At 42.4% G+C, this 17,697-nt stretch overlaps 1 protein-coding gene and 1 long non-coding RNA gene across 8 annotated transcripts in view; one reads left to right on the forward strand and one right to left on the reverse strand.

Annotated features, from left to right (window-relative positions):
* Positions 1-771: 771 nt before the first annotated feature.
* The window catches only part of RAPGEF5 (Rap guanine nucleotide exchange factor 5), a 129,006-nt gene continuing 112,080 nt past the window's right edge, over positions 772-17,697 (reverse strand). For all 7 annotated transcript variants that reach the window (XM_080974663.1, XM_080974664.1, XM_080974662.1 and 4 more), the window contains 5 exons: positions 16,873-16,923; positions 16,307-16,394; positions 11,789-11,853; positions 9,227-9,281; positions 772-6,731 (listed from right to left, as the gene is read on the reverse strand). In XM_080974663.1, the coding sequence (XP_080830789.1) occupies positions 6,613-6,731; positions 9,227-9,281; positions 11,789-11,853; positions 16,307-16,394; positions 16,873-16,923 (378 nt within the window). In that variant the 3' untranslated portion in view covers positions 772-6,612. The remainder of the gene's footprint in view (positions 6,732-9,226; positions 9,282-11,788; positions 11,854-16,306; positions 16,395-16,872; positions 16,924-17,697) is intronic.
* On the forward strand, positions 6,484-16,297 carry LOC308459576. The gene is made up of 3 exons (XR_013978176.1): positions 6,484-6,592; positions 9,848-9,990; positions 13,437-16,297. It is a non-coding gene; the product is annotated as an uncharacterized lncRNA (long non-coding RNA).

Genomic DNA, 17,697 nt, shown 5'->3' on the forward strand with positions numbered 1-17,697 from the left:
CTAGTTTTCTTTCTACTCATCCTCACAAGAGATAACTACGTTCTGTCATAGTTAGACGACAATATAGAAGAAGACAGGTAACTTGGAGGCACAATTCATTTGCTCCATCAGAATGCACCATCAGAAGTATTTATAACTAGGCCAAATCACAAGGAACATCCAGAAAGGGCATAATGAGGCTTGGGAGAACAATACTGTTCTTTCTATATAACTGAACCTATTTCCAGCAGCTCACAGGAAGGTATAGCCGTGCATAGAACAGTCATTTCCCAGTTTGAGCTTGGCTGCTCCCGACATTAGAACCGTTCAGGTTTTGGAAGATCATTTTTGTCTTTCAGTTCAAACCTAAGTTGCTGTATGTTCTGGCTATGCCGCTGCTGTGACTGGATATAAATAGCCCTAACTTATGGATTGCATATCTTGCTGATGAGGCTGCAGGTGGATAATATTATGGACCAGTGACCATCCCACTGCTTTCCATAACTGCTCCCAGCATTCTCTCAGAAATCATTACAGCAATCATCAGCTAGGCTATTATTATCAACCCCATATTTCTCTCTCTCTCTCTCTCTCTCTCTCTCTCTCTCTCTCTCTGTGTGTGTGTGTGTGTGTGTGTGTAAAGCCGAGAAATGATGTTCTGGCTAAGGTCACCCAGGGAGTTAATGACTATATTGAAATTTGAAAGCAGGACTCTCATGCTCATGTTCTACAGCAGCAGCCCATGAAGTCTGCGATTTAGAAACAAGGGTCAATATAGACTCACATAGACCATTTAATTAATATGGTTTTATATTTTGAAAAGCAATATTAAAAAAGTTTAAACATTAACATTTGCTTTTACAAGTTTTACCTTCGTATTGCTTGGCCATTTCGACATATAAATTATTGCTTATTAGCAATTGCTTCTTAGCTCTCATAAATACACAACACAATGATATATACAGAGGCCAACGAGCATGAAATATGTAAAGGAATACATTGGCAACCGTGATCCTGGTAAATCAGAGCATTTCATACATACCAGTTCTAATAATGTTGGATAAGTACAAGGTGTGGTCCCTGAGAAGTTAGGCAAATAACCTTGGCTTGGGCAATCTAGTCTATTACTGTTAATGCAAGTTGACACCATGAGGGCACTCTAGAGATGGTAGAATGGACAATGCAAGTAGTCTCTCCTCTATTTGTTGACAGTGCCCCAGTATCTAACAGTGTTTAGAAGAATGCAATAAATAGGCTATGCAAATAAATAGTAATTTAACTCTGCTAAAAAGGTTAATATTTACAGCTCACTCTGTAGCTTTTTTACAACACATTTTTTTCATTGAATTGTTGCAGCTTTCCCCTTTGCTTACTAGAAACTAATACATTAAACTCATGAAGAGACTGTACATCAAAGTACTGCTGCAGAACACTGTTTATTCTTAACCCCTGTTTTAATTGCTGACTCTCTTACAACTACTGAGGTCTGTATATATAGATTAACAGAGGGAAACGAGCCAGAATTTACAGCACAATTTATGCAGGTTTAATTCCAGAATAGGTCACACTGTGTTCAGTGAAACTTTCTCCCAGGTGAGTGTGTCTAGGACTAGAGACTCTTGAGTCTCTGGATTTTAATGGGAGAATAAAGCATATATTAACATTTTTCTATTAAAGCCAGTGAGATTTAGAGTATGTACAGAAATAACAGCAGTTTTTTCTCCCAGGGGGCTATCTCAGTTTCCTTCCCATTTGTAAATGAAAGATCTACATACTACCTACCTGAATGTTGGTTCAATCATCAATCTTAACTCTTCCCTCATGCTTCAGAAGGGCAGCCCATGTTTTATTCTGAAGTGCCATATGTACATTTATTTATGTTCATCTGACATCTTCCCCCCCCTTTTTTTTCTTTAAAGCAACTATCTTTTCTTTTTTTAAAAAAAGTCGCAGAACTGCTCCAGGGATGGGGGAGAGGTAGGTTTGTGATGGCCCAGGTACTAACCAATCAGCACTGCCCACAGCTTGTCTGTGCTGCAAACTTACACACCTGATTTTCCTGAGCTGAACCCTGGAGACAAAATTGTACATTTTAACAGAACGCAATCTGAGTGCACTTCTCAAGAAGCCCTACCATTTGGTTGTTTAGCAGTAAGACAACAACTGAGAATAACTGTCTTCTTTGTAACAGTGTATCAGTGCGTGTCAGCGTTACTAAAAAAGTATTTTAAAAAGCACAATCGTTTCTGCATACTTGGTAGACAGAATCTAGCTAAGCCCCCAAAATTTTAAATCAGTGAAACCAGAAGACACTTCACCTCCCAGATGCCACATATAACCAACCTTGAAATTCCAAAACAGCGAAGGGCTTTCACTCTGGTCCGCTGCCAGGCCCTTCAGCCATTCAGGAAGGCTGCTTTAGGGAGACACCATATGAGGAAAAGAAAGGCCCATGTGGCTCTGGGCAACTAGAAACAGAACATGTCTTTTTTCACTGCCAGTATAGATATACGAGCTAGGTTCATCTTGCCTATACAGTGGTACCTCGGGTTACAGACGCTTCAGGTTACAGACTCTGCTAACCCAGAAGTAGTACCTCGGGTTAAGAACAGTTTCAGGTTAAGAACGGACCTCCAGAACGAATTACGTTCTTAACCAGAGGTACCACTGTACTACATAAATTCCCAGGTCGCACAGAACAACTTTATACTTCCCTGCTTCTTCAGGATGAAAACCCAAATGCTACACACTCAGTTGCTAGCTAGATTCTTCGCTGCCATGATGGATATTTGTCGAAGGATGGTTTGCGCCACAAAACTAGGCCCAAAATACATGACCTGTGCTCCTTCACACTCCCTCCCTTATAGTTGCTTTTAACTGTTTGTCCCTGTTTCTATCTTTTTAAGTATGTATGATATAATCTCCTTTTAATTGCTAGTTTTTATTCCTTACCTGTTTTAAGTCATATGTGTTCAGTTTATCCGTTATGTTTTATCTCATGCTGGTCTGTGACTGAAGTAAAGTTTGATACTACTGATACAGTACTGAAGGTTGGGAGTTCTATACCATTCCCCTATTTTTTCATGGGCCTTATATTATACATATGCCGATCAACCACCTCTCATGTATGCTAGGCCAAATCAAAGTCCATAACACTGGTTCATTTCTGGCAAACAAGGGATAGTGCTTGTAATTTAGTTTTGGCTTGTCCTTTTGCCTGAATCCTGGCCACTGAATATCTTTAAGATGTTATCCATTACTTCAGTAACTGGCAACAGGGAAACTGCCTATGGAGTACAGCACTGCTTAGCCAAATCTAGTAGAGATTTAAATATTTTTTTAAAATCATTACATATTTGCATTGTACCACACTCAAGAATAAGCAAAAGAGGTCCTCTCATGAAATTGGGAAGTGACTTTCAAACCAGCAACTGAACAAGGAAGCCAGAGCTGAAAATACATTATTGCCTTGCAAAAAAGAAAAGAAAAAAGGATTAACTGTGGTAGGATCTGTACATTATACCAGCAAACACATGCTAGTCAATGTATATGTGTGGGCAAGGTGGCATTAACAAGTGAAGATTTAGTAAGTGGGGTGTGATGTTAACTAGTCTTGTATCAATCAAATAATCCCCCCCCCAGTCCATTTTTACTCACACAGTCAAGCTCCTTACGGTCTCAAAACCCACACATGGATGCCAGGGGCATTTTGCTGACAAGAATAACAGGTGTGGGAAGGGTTTGTTTTGATTTCATAAATTTTTATCCTGCCTTTAGGAAAGTTTTCCAACAAGGTGATATATGATAACCTATGAACTTTGCAGTTCTGATTCTCTCTTACAAAGTTCCATCTGCATTAGTGTTTTTAGGCAAACATGGGCATGAGAACCTCATTTTATTATGTTTAGATCTACTACCTGAAGGTCTGGTGGCTCAACACCACAGATGAGGAACTGATAACTTCTAAGCCTAATTGGGCCCGACAGCTCCCCACCCCCCAAGTTAGCCTTATACGCATAAAAGGGGTTATTTACAACAACTGCAATTAAAATAAAGCTACTTACATGTATGCGGTTGGAAATAATGCATGCAGCCCAACAGCTCTCTTTTTTCTTTGTTATAGCAAATCCCACTGCCTAAGAGACAAGCTGCTTTTCGGTTTTTAAAAAAATCCTTGCCTCTTCAGCTGAGTTGCTTTAGGGAAAACCTCATATAAAACTCCATTCATATGCCTAAATAGGTTATCTGGATTGTTTCTAACATGTGCAACCACCTACATAAATGCATACCGTATATTTACTTAAAGGGCAGCCAGTTTTTCCCTTTTACTGGGTTAAAAAAAGCAGCTGCCAGGAGAAAATGTATAGCATATTCATAATATAGTTACAATTCTGAAACATCTTGTCTTTACATTACACTGTACAGTATTTCCACAATTTTCATACTGGGGAAGCCAAAATGCATTGGAAAGAATCTCCACCCTGCTGAAAAAACCCTACCACTTAAAGCTGATTTTATTTCTCTTCCAATAGGACACAATCCCTTGGGGAGGAGCTTGTGCAGAAAAAAGTTCCTGAATGATTATACCCTAGCAGCTGTAATAAAAAAGGAGAATTCATTTGCTTTAGTAGACTCACATTTCAAAGAACACTAGATTTTACCCACAGTTATCTCCTGTCTGGCATAGTATCACAAGAAGTATGTTACCATTTCCGCTATGAAATAGTATATTGTATAAAGATGCATATAAATAGATTTTTCACAGTGAAATGCATTGTTTTGCATCGTATTTATCACACTCACTAGGCAAATCCTTGCAACCCTTTACTGTCATTCTTTGTTCACCTTTGACTCATGTTTTGACATTAAAGGCTGTGACCCTTTGATACAGGCTTTTGATAAAGGAGTTGAAACAAGTTTCCAGATAGTATATAGCCCAAGAAATCTGCAATCATCAGATTCAGATATCTTCAAGAAACCAGTTTTGCGCCAGAGAGTATCACATTTCCCTCGCTAGAGAGCTATACTTCTGCCAGAAGTGTGGGTATGGAAGTGTCAAAAAAGTTGTTGGATAGGACCCATCATAGCTGATCCTCTGCTATGCTGCACTGCACTGTGATTCCAAAAATAGCGCTTGACTTTCAAGGAGATTCTCACTCACATGAACCAAAACTGACTACTCTCAAGACAATATGAAAAGGTGCCTCTTGTCAGATTCAAGCCCCACAGCTTGAAAGTTTGAACTAATAGTGTGGATAAGCCCTTAGGTCTATTTGGTCTTTCAAAGTGAAAAAGAATGAAGTGTGCGCACTCACAGCAGGTTAGGTTTCACATAGCTGTAAAGTATTTATCATTTTCAGTCTTAATAAATAATGATTGATGGGCATGCCACTTAGCTCTTCCAGCTTTCCCTCAGGTAGTTTTGTATGCTAATTTTATTGGAGACCCATAAGACTCTTACAGAAATCTAGTTCCTTGAGTCGGCAGGTAGGGGAGCTACTTAAGTTTTCATTGGCAGTGTAAGTAATGCCCTTGGCAAACATTCCAGAACACCCCTCCAATATTGAGGTACAGATGTTTTTGCTTTTGTGATATTTAACCTAAGGGTGATTGAGGTCTTTCCCCCTGTTGGAAGCTGCTGGTTGTTGCAATCTCATAGATTCTTGCTTATTTACTTAACCATTGCTTAGAAGTCACATTACACCCATCTAAAGGCAACTGCAGTAATCTTCTTATGGTACAGATATCAAGGAGTAAAGCATACTGCATTCCTTTTGTAATAAACTATAAGCATGTCGGCTCATGAGCTTGATTATCTAAATTAGACTAATTGGAAAGGGAGTTCTAATTAAAAAAAAAAAAAAGCTGAGAGAAACATTCAAGAAAGCACTGTGCACTCTGCTACTCAATCCCGTGTAGAAACACTGCACTTGTTGCTGCAAACAGTTTAACAGTGTGAAATTTTGCTTTATGCTGTGGAACACATTCAGAAGGGAAGGCTGCTAAAATGAAGTATCACCTGCTGCTGGTCCAATTCTACAATTTGTTTGAATGAGTCTGTATGCTGTGCTCTAACAAGTTGTCATTCTTTATGTTCATGCAGCAGTGGTTGCTACACATCCCAGGAAAGTTTGCTTAGTATGTACTTCTTTTTCTCTGTTTTCATCTATTTTCTTTTTGGCAACAAACAATCCTTTTGGCAGCTCATGATGATTAGTGAGGCGCATCCATGTGTGGCAAATTATGAGTGCCTTTCTCACATAGTGCTGCTTGCTAAAAAGTTTCTTCATAGTGTCCCAATGTCTTCTTTCCCCCCAATTTAACACTGATAAGAGTCTGAATTGAAAGCTACTCTGGACCAAGATTTATTTTTTTTGAAGAAGTCAAGTCTTTGTATATGAAGAATGCTGTTTCTCTCTTTCCCCGTCTGTAGTTGAATGGATATGGCATTTCTCTCATCCAGGAAGGCTGATGCGAACAGCTCCTCGTTCTGCTTTGCAAGAGATGGCTGTGCTTGTTATGGCATCAGCTACTGATAAAACTCAGTATTCACCTCTCTCCAAGGGAAGCAACATGCTTGGCATAAACATTCACTTAATTGAAAGTGCTGCAGGTATGTGAATCTGCGTGAACTCACACGCGAGGCTCTATCCTATGAGAAAGCTCAAACAACATCTGCTGGTTATCGATGATGTGCAAGTGATGGACGTAGGGCTTCAGCTCCTGATGTTCTTTTTGGGGAACTTCATTTCCTAGACAAAAGAAAAATGAATGAATGAGATCAGTTACTTTACAGCTTCTTCCTCCTGAACTCATGCCCAAAATGCAATTAACTACAGGCGTCAACATTTCAAATAAAAAAGAAGAAGTTTCTTTCCAGACTACCGTATTTTTCGGACTATAAGACGAACTTTTTCCCCTCCAAAAATGAAGGGGAAATGTGTGTGCGTCCTATGGGGCGAATGCAGACTCCTTGGCTTCAGCGATAGCAACGCGAAGCCTCCGAAGCCTGCGCTCCGGAGGCTTCGCGTTGCTTCCGCTGAAACCAGGAGAGTCTGCTCTTTGAGGCTGGCGGTGGGGAAAGCAGCACTTCCCCCATCGCCAGCCCCAGAGGATGGGGGGCAGCAGGAAGGCGCGCGACGTCTTCCCGCTACTCTCCAACCCGGCTTCGAGGCTGGCGGTGGGGAAAGCAGCGCTTCCCCCATCGCCAGCCCCAGAGGATGGGGGGCAGCAGGAAGGCGCGCGACGCCTTGCCGCTACTCTCCAACCCGGGTTTGAGGCTGGCGGTGGGGAAAGCAGCGCTTCCCCCATCGCCAGCCCCAGAGGATGGGGGGCAGCAGGAAGGCGCGCGACGCCTTGCCGCTACTCTCCAACCCGGCTTCGAGGCTGGCGGTGGGGAAAGCAGCGCTTCCCCCATCGCCAGCCCCAGAGGATGGGGGGCAGCGGGAAGGCGCACGACGCCTTGCCACTACTCTCCAACCCGGCTTCGAGGCTGGCGGTGGAGAAAGCAGCGCTTCCCCCATCGCCAGCCCCAGAGGATGGGGGGCAGCGGGAAGGTGCGCGACGCCCTCCCGCTACTCTCCAACCCTCCTTTGGGCTTTTGCGGGAGATGGGGGAATTCCCCCACCTCCCGCAAAAGCAGGCAAAAGCCGTGCGCTCTTTAAAGGGGCTCCGCGGCTTTTCTAGGAGGTGGGGGAATTCCCCCACCTCCTAGAAAAGCCCGCAGGAGCCGCACACCCTTTAAGGAGCGAGCGGCTCTTGGGGGCTTTTCCCCAAGGAGGGAGAAGGGACTGACTGGCCGAGTCAGTCCCTTCTCCCTCCTGCGGGCTTTTGGGGGAGATGGGGGAATTCCCCCACCTCCCGCAAAAGCCCGCAAAAGCCTCGTGCTCTTTAAAGGGGCTGCGCGGCTTCTGCTGGCTTTTCTACGAGGGGGGGAATTCCCCCACCTCCTAGAAAAGCCCGCAGGAGCCGCGCACCCTTTAAAGAGCGCGCCGCTCTTGGGGGCTTTTCCCTGAGGAGGGAGAAGGGACTGACTGGCCGTTTCAGTCCCTTCTCCCTCCTGGTCGAAAAGCCCGCAGGAGTCGCGCGGGGCTCCTGTGGGCTTTTGCGGGAGGTGGGGGAATTCCGCCACCTCCCGCAAAAGCAGGGAGTAGGTCTTGGAGTAGCGGACAGGCTGCGTGCAGCCTGTCCGCTGCTCCCAGAGCTGCGGGGGGGAAATCATATTTTTTTCCTTGATTTCCCCCCCTTAAAACTAGGTGCGTCCTATGGGCCGGTGCGTCCTATAGGGCGAAAAATACGGTAACTGTGATAATCAATTAAACAGATATGGCTGAGGATGGTGACTCTCCAATTACTTCTAATTTCACCTGGGCCTAAGGCGATTAGCTCTGCATATCTCCTCTCCTCAGATGACCTCTAAGCTAGCAAGTAACTTGTCTATGCATACATTCTCTATATGTGTGGAAAAGGTCTATCATCTCAGACAAATAGCCTCAATCATGAATAATATGAACAAAATTGAAAATGTGAACAAAAAAAGATTGCATCAAACAAGAAAGTTGATCCCTTTTCAGCGTAAATCCTTTTAGTTCATTCATAGGATTATTTCTAAGCAGTCAAAAAACAATATACAATGGTGTATGTAAATGCCAGATGTACTGGTTTAGTTGTATTTCTCAAGCTTATGCTACAGTGAGTGGTCTTTAAGATGCCCACCATAAGTCTCTGTTGCTTTGGGCAAAAAATGGTTTATTGCTGTCATATGGGCTGGTCATATGGGACGTGGTCATATGGTTCATATGGGCTGGTCATATGGGTCATATGGGACGCGGGAGGCCCTGTGGGTTAAACCACAGAGCCTAGGACTTGCCAATCAGAAGGTGGGCGGTTTGAATCCCCGCAATGGGGTGAGCTCCCGTTGCTCGGTCCCTGCAGTTTGAAAGCACATCAAAATGCAAGTAGATAAATAGGTACCGCTCCGGCGGGAAGGTAAACGGCGTTTCCGTGCGCTGCTCTGGCTTCACCAGAAGCGGCTTAGTCATGCTGGCCACATGACCCAGAAGCTGTACGCCGGCTCCCTCGGCCAATAAAGCGAGATGAGCACCGCAACCCTAGAGTCGGCCATGACTGGACCTAATGGTCAGGGGTCCCTTTACCTTTACCTTTATGGGCTGGTCAGAGAGACCTGCTATGAAGAAGGTTTTTATATTTGCTCAAAACTTAGCTAAAGGGAGAAATCTTTACTCACCATACTGGTTGTGTCTGCAGTGTCTCAAAGACCGGACTGTGTCTGCAATCATGTGCTGTGAAGATAATATACAAAAGGCACCACTGAATATTAATCCAATAGAATATATAGTTTTACCAAAAAAAAGCTACTCTGGTAGTTGTACAAGAAGAGCAGGCATAACCTTTCCTTTAGCATGGGAGGTAAGCCATATTCTCTTCCCATTTCCAGATTTTTTTGGGAGGGGGGAATGTGAAAATGTAAGATCTTCTAAGAGAAAGCTATCATGGATAACTTCAAGCATTGATTCAGGGCTGCTTTGATACATTACAGGGCCAGTGGGAAATTATCTGAATTCTGCATGTATCTGCGGTATAAGCATTCAGTATGTGTGTGTTAACATCAGCATTGTTTACAAAAATGACTAGCAATCCAGGCAGGCCCCACATTTTTTCCATTAGTGAAATGACATTCAAATGAATGAAGCTTCTATCTAAATGGGGATTAGATGGCATGACATAAGAAGGAAGAGAATTCTTAACTTCAGAGAAAACATTCTACCCAGTACGCCTCTGGAATTGCAATAGTTTGGTATGAATAGTTATTTAAAAATAGTTCATTTCTATGCTGTTCTTTTCTTAGGCAATATAGGTCACAGATGGCTGCACCGATTAGAGAGAGGAAAACCTTTCCAATTTCATTGCACATGTATGATTGGATCTTGGGCTGATTTGAACTGGCATAGATTCATGAAGCTACATTGATTTGCTCCAGCTGAGGGCTTGGTCCATAACATTTTCCTGCAATTATTATTTGATCACAATTGCAATATAAGCAGAGGAGACGTTCAACTAGACCCAACAATTCTTAGTAGCTAAACTTGAAGCAACCTGTCTGAAATTAGCTCTCACTAGTGATATTATATAAAAAAATAAAAGCACAAACTGCCTAGCTTCCAAAGAAGAAAAACTGATTACCTACTAAAAAATTAGCCCCTGTTTTGTTTGGCATAATACAGATCATGCCACAGTTGTGAGTTATAAAAATGCTGTTGAATGGAATAGCTCTGTGGAAATGCCAGATTACCAATGTGCAAATCATATTTCTGATAACGTGGCTCTGAAGTTGCCCTGTTTGCAAGACACGCCACCAAGAACTCATAATGAGGCTCCTCCCTGAGATTCAAGAGAGCAGCTCTTCCTAGTTTTCTGCCTGGTGCAAAAACATGCCATTTGTGGCAGTATTAATATAAACTTCGAAGCAGCTACGAGTCTTCAGTTTTTGTCCTTTTATACTCTGGGAGCAGGACGCAGGTGGCGCTGTGGTCTAAACCACTGAGCCTCTTGGGCTTGCCGATCAGAAGGTTGGCGGTTTGAATCCCCGCAACAGGGTGAGTTCCTGTTGCTCGGTCCCTGCTCCTGCAAACCTAGCAGTTCGAAAGCACCCCAAGAAGTGCAAGTAGATAAATAGGTACCACTCTGTTGGGAAGATACACGGCATTTCCGTGCACTGCTCTGGTTTGCCAGAAGTGGCTTAGTCATGCTGGCAGCATGACCTGGAAGCTGTACGCCGGCTCCCTCGGTCAGTAAAGCGAGATGAGCGCCACAACCCCAAAGTTGTCCGCAACTGGACCTAACGGTCATGGGTCCCTTTACTCTGGGAGCAGGATGAAAGAATGTGTCTTTCACTCGATCTCTCCATTGTTGTGCCCTGCTCTCAATAACTAATCCTGTCTTCTAACCATATGGCATGCCTGGGAGCATGTTTTCTTGCAGGCCGTGCTCCCCACACCAGCCATCTTGCTTCCCCCTCTTGCAAAGAGCGTTAAGACAACCTTTGCTTAATGGCAGAACTGTTGGCTTGCCACCTTCTTATCCATGACACCCTACCGCCCTGCAGCAGATTTGCCTCAGGAGCAGTAAAATTTGCAAAGTATGTTGAAGACCTAAATGCTGGGGATAACGTCACAATAATGTGTGCATCAAGGGTTATTTTACTTTTCGTGTTAATGTGACACATTTCAAAGAGAGATCAATAATGTTGTAGTCAGAGTTAAATGTATTTGGGCAAGAAAGTACTTAATTAAATGCAGACACTATTTTATAAGCTCATTGGCAGACAAAAATTGTAATATAAATGTAATAAATTAAAAATACGCCTGCCCAAAATATTACAACACAATATGCAGTTCTGCTTGTAGACAGGCAACCCAAAGTCTACAAGAAATATTATCACCTGTGACTAGTGGAAACAACAAATTGGAATTTATATTATGATTTATTCTTATGCAGATTCATTTTTTTATTGGACTAATCTTGTGTCCAGTCTTTGAAAATATAATAAAATGGCATCTAGCTAAACCTTTGGTTAAAAGCTCATTATCCTACTGTTATTGTAGAAACTCTCAATGGAAAGCAGAATCAAATGAGGAATAAACAGTACCCCTGCCTCTAAAGAAACACTATTTGGAAGAACTAGAATTAACAAAACAAAAAAACAAAAATGGAAGGTGGATAAGTGACAATGTAGCAAGCCTCCCGCCCTGCCACGGTATTGGACTTAAAAACAGAAAATGTTACATACCAGCTTTTCAAAGTTAACAAGGTTATCCAGAAAAGTTTTATTCCCTTCATGTATAAATGTTACATCTAAGAAAAAACAAGACAAACATCAAAATTTGTAAACTGCACTGTGATTCTTAGTTGAAGGGTGGTATAGAAATTTAATAAATACAATAAATAAATATCCCCCATTTTTACGCTACATGGCATGAAATGGTGACAGTGATGTAACACAGTGCTCCGTTCTTCTTAGATTTTCTCTGAACTGATCGGTGAAAAACTCTGAGTAAGGGGAAAGCCTCAAATTTTAAAGAACTGGGGGGGGGGGGGGACAGTATTGGAAAAGCAGTTGTTCATGTATTGTCAATTTCTTGATGAAATCATGCACATTAGGTACTTTTCTCTTTTCTTACATTACAAGAGATTCTGACTGACCATTAGGAAGAACTTTCTTACTATAAGAGCGATTTGACAGTGGCATGGACAACCTCAGAAGGTGGTAGACTCTGCTTCATTGGATGTTTTTAAACAAAGGCTGGATGGTCATTTGTCAGGGATTCTTTTGCTGGGATTCCTGCATTGTAGGGAGTTGGACTAGATGACTCTTGGGGTCCGTTCTAACTCTACAACCCTCTGTACATTACTGCATTATTTGCTGAAAAGTTCATCTAGGAAACCAGAATTTGTGAATTTCCACTTTTTCAGTCGTTCCAATTCTTTAAAATATGTGTTCTTCCCCCCTCTCCACAGCTGAAGCACACATCTCCCTTACTTCAAAACCATGGTTCCAACATGGGGCACACGCCCCACAGGGGGGCGATTTGATTTTTAAAGGGGGCAATTTGAGAATGTGTTAGACCAAGTTAATTGTCTTTCAGGCTTCCTCCATGTGAATAGGAGTTCCCTTTTTGAATAATAAGAATTATATATCACTGGGGGGGGGGGGAATCAGGATTGTAGAGATGCATAGGTGGGGCATGGCCCCAAAAAAAAGGTCGGTAACCACTGCTTTAAAACAAACAGGAAATTTGTCCAACTTTTAAGATCAGTAGCTGGTGGCTTCTGGGCAAAAGCTGGCTATCCTGGAAGAAGCCACCTAGAACCCTAAAGAGCACATCTGTACATGGCAACAGAAGAAGAAGAAGAAGAAGAAGAGGAAGAGGAAGAGGAGGAGGAGGAGGAGGAGGAGTTTGGACTTTATATCCTGCCTTTCACTCCCCTTAAGGAGTCTCAAAGCGGCTAAAAATCTCCTTTCCCTTCCTCCCCCACAACAAACACTCTGTGAAGTGAGTGAGGCTGAGAGATTTCAGAAAAGTGTGACTAGCCTAAGGTCACCCAGCAGCTGCATGTGGGGGAGCGGGGAAGCGAACCCAGTTCACCAGATTATGAGTCCACTGCTCTTAACCACTACACCACACTGGCTCTCTTCTTCTGGTTAAGGGCCGGAGTGAACAAACGGGCATACCTGTTTGTAGAGAAGGGTGGTCCCTTTTTTTTGTTTTGTAAGGAGCACACCCAAATATACAAATTTGGCAGAACAACATAAACAGCATCAATCGGCTACCTACTTCCTATTGGATTTTTCTTCAGACATTAGCATAAACAAAGGGCTGCAACGCTGCAAATACCAAGACCACTAATGCGTTCCTTTGCTTTCTTAAACTTTTCAGAACTGGTCCCTTTGAAACAGGATGCCTTGGTTGATGCTCACTTCTCCACTCTTTCCACACTGCTGTGCTTTCTGTCAACCTCACCTCCTAGACTCAGGTGCCAACACTGCATATTATACACTCCCCACTGCAATGCCTTGCCTGCCCTGTCACTAAGGCAAAATGGAGAAGGTGAAATTGTTACTGTCAATGCTAATAAAGAAGGCATTCCGCTGAAAAGCCTGAAGTGTGCTTTTTTTTTATTAAAAAAAACTTTAAAGACTGAAGTAAAAGCCTTAAGAGGAACAGGGAGGGAGGAGATAGAATGAAAAAAAAAAGGATAGAAATTTGCTTTGCTGCCAACAACTATGAGCCTGGATAAATTCAGTGGAGCAGAAAATTGCATCTGAGCTGTATTGTAAAGAGCAAAACAGTGTTTTATTAAATATTTGAAAAATCAGCGAGATTTTCAAAAGCACTGTCTGTGAAACAACAGAGTTTACTGTAGAAATTCAATTACTTAAAAAGGGGTATTGTTGTTGAGGTACTTTTTACCTATTTAAGAAAGGGGTTTTTTCAAATTTCCTTTCCGACACCTGCTTTACTTACTCTTACTTAAAAGGTGTTAATTCCCTCCCACACTTCTCCTTGGAGGGCCCATTCAAGGCTACTGGGAAGGGGGGAGGGGGAAAGCACTTGATATAAAAAAGAAAAAAGGCACAGCTGCTTTTAAAATGTCTGCTGCGGAAAAGCCGATAGGAGATGAGAAGCATCCAGTTTGGGACAAATCATCCTCCAGAAGTGAGGATGAAAATATTCAAAAACTGTCCAGAGAACTAGGCATTGGAAGTACATTGAAAGAAGCCAAAGCACTCTGGGGATGAAACATATGCCCCAAAGACATCTGCAGAGACAGAAAAGACGATAAATGCATTCATATGCTAATGCTAGAAGCCTCCAAGTGAAGATGGGCAAGTTGGAGGGACTGGTCTAAAATAGAGCATAGAAATAGCTGACAAAATGGAAACCTGGTGGGATGGAGAAAAGCAGTGGGACATGGTTATTTCTGGATACAAACTCTACAGGAATAATAGGGAGGAGCATCATGGAGATACGTCAAGGAGGACATGGAATCCAACAACTTAGAAATGTCAAGATGGACAGACTTCTCCACAGGAGTGCTATGGGTGGTGATACCAGGCCCCAAGAATAATTTAGTACTGGGCATATACTAACACAGACACAGACACAGACAGAAAGAAACACACACACATACAGTGCCCAAGGAGAATGAAAAAAGATGAGGCATCCAAAGGAGGAAATGTTGTCATCACCCTCAGATATACCAGGTATGTGCACGTTCCAGTCATGGCAAAGAGGTAAAATTTCTAGATACCCTAAAGCAACTGTAACTAGGCATGGCTCACAAAACCCATATAAGCCACACAACATTGTAGGTGACTGTGCTGACCTTGACCCTGACCTTTAGACTTTTTTTTCCTTTAAAGATTGCGCCCTAAAACACAGCCTCTTCAAAGATGACTTTATAACTAAAGACTTCGTTGCAATATGTTAACACTCTCAAACAATGAATCCCATTGTGCTAAGGAGATGTTTCTTTATATGAAGATATGCCAAAGGGCTTTAATCCCTTTGCCTACAGAAAAGGGAAAAAGGCAGCCGAGGCCGTTTATGGTGACTCAAAGGAGTCTCTACAGATAGCTTTCCAGAGAAGAGGGGCGGGGTGGTTAGAGAAGATAGAAACAAAGGCCGATTATAAATCGTAGGATAGAGCTATTGGAAGAAGCCGAGTGCTCAGCAGAATTGCAGGCACTGCAATGTGTTCCGTTAAAAGATGCACCCAAGTGTGACCTATATCCATTATACATAGCCTGTAGGGACTACAAGATCACAGGCACAAAACAGAGCAAGACATGCTGCTGAGAGTTTTGGCTTAGCATTACTAGTTAAGGCCTGAGGCGGCAGGAACTGAGCAAGCTGCTTTATGAAGAGGCAGTCCATAGGTCCATCTTGCCTGGTACTGTCTGCAACACGGACAAGTAGCTCTCAAGCAGCCTGTCCCAGACCTACCAGGTATGGAAGCCTGCAGCTTCTGCATCCAAAGCATGCTGTTACTGAGCTGCGGTTATGCCTTAAAATAGCGCTGCCTTACACTGAATTAGATCATTGGTTCATTTAAATCTGTACGCTCGCTTTTGACCAGCAGTGGGGCTCCAATATCTCTTTTTATTTTTTAAATGAAGATACTGAAGATTGAGGTTGAATGCAAAGCATATTCTGTAGAGCTGAGCTATGGGCCCTCCTAATTGTAGCCTCCATCATCCAAGGCTGAAGGCAGCAAAAGGTGCAACAGAAGATCAGCGGTCATGAAAAAAGCACAGCAAAATCTCAGGGTCATCAGAAAAAGGGGGGAGCAGGGAACCTATCAGAATTAAAGATGGCCAGCCTACAGTAGGGTGGAATTTTACTTTTGAACATGCGCTCCCCTTAATCAGGACATCTCACTTATTGGACGACAGAAACAGGAAAAGAACGGCTTTTTATTAAGCTAACTTTTGAATTCTCAGCTGAAGAATAAAAGGGTTTCTAGACGCTATCTTAGGTTTCATCTTATCTTACAGTTCCATTATTCACCCTCTCTGCTGCCACTCTTGTCAGCACATAATCTCTTTTCTTGATCCTTGGTTTCTCCGTCCATAATGTGCAACATATATCTATTATCAATATGCACAGCTGCACTGCATTCAGTTACCCTTGCACTCGCTGGTAAACTGCACAGAACAGCAGCAATACGCTTAAAAATTTATCTCACCCATTTGGTACTCATACATAATGTTAGGAAGATGTTTAATGTGGACAAACTGTATTACCTTTAAGGAGCAAAGGCATGAAGGGGATTTTCGGTGACTTCATTTTCTTGAATGCATCTCTGTAGGCTTTGTGATTCAAGGAAGGGTCCTACCGAAACAATTTGATTGCGATGAAAGGGAAGAAGAAAATCAATACCCTTTCTAAAGGATGGCAATTTGTAATCTGTTACACACCCACAAGCTCAATATGCTTTAAATATAAAAGGTTTCCTTGGAAAATGAGGCAGATAAATGTTTCTCAAAGACAGAGGACTGACTGAGTGAAATAAGAGGTCATTCACTCTAAGGGCTAATAGAGAGTTTGGAGCTACATATCTGCAGTAAGCTAAAAAGCTAAGGATCCCAGCTTTAGATGATGAGGTTTACATCAACCAAGGGCTGATGAAACTCTAGATCTAGTTGAACTGCCACACCTATTATCTCTGACCATTGGCCATCCCAGCTGTCGCTGATGGGAACTGGAGTCCAACAATATCTGGAGGGCCACAGGTTCCTAATCACTGCATTAAGCTCTGGAAGAGAACAGCTGGAGAAATCAAAGTCTTTTCTGTAGAAAGTATACTTACTGTCAAACTTTCAAGTTCAGCAAACAGCTTCTTAAACTTTCCAGGGATTCGCTGCAATACACAAAAAAATATCAAAGGAAATGGGATTCGATGGAGGGGTGAATCAAGTATGCTGAAAAGTATTTAATATTTCTTTCTGTGACTAGCCATAATAAAAAAAACTCATAAAAAATCAACTTGCTTATCATAAATAATGTTTAAGAGTGATGCAAATCCTTTTGCATTTTGAGACTGCCCCTCTCATAATTCTTTTATAATTGCTTCCTAAAATCTGTGTTCATTTTATTCACTAACATCTCTGTCTGCCTCATTTGTCTTAAGGCCTCTCTGATTATTTCATTTAAAAAAGTAAAATGTATCAACAGTATATTAGTGCTAGCCTGAACTGATACTAAAATCTCCTTGGAGCAGTGGGGATAGCTACGTTTCAGGGGGAAAGCTAGTTTTTCTGATTTTATTATTTTAAATAGGGAAGAATTGTGTCCTCTGCATCTATCTCCCAATGTCATCCCAAGATTTAAAGGAACCACTTGGAAGTGGGCCCTCAGTACCTGATTGTGCACCATGCTGACCTGATGGTTCTTCCATCACCCTCAAACTCAGGGAATGACTCCTGTTGCAGCTTCTCCTACTTCACAACAACGCAGGAGCATGTGACAGAAGACTCTGTTACAATCCCTTTGAGGATTACAGACAGCTCTCTAAGGGAGGGCAGAGCCGCTTGGAAGGGTTCTACCATACCCTCTTAAGCCTTCAAACAACTCTGGTCTTTGTGGGAAATTGCCATCAAACATAACTAGCAAGCTTAGGCATAGTTAAGGCACG

This window comes from Podarcis pityusensis (genome assembly GCF_964106645.2).
Source record: "Podarcis pityusensis genome assembly, chromosome: 12".
NCBI lineage: Eukaryota > Metazoa > Chordata > Lepidosauria > Squamata > Lacertidae > Podarcis > Podarcis pityusensis.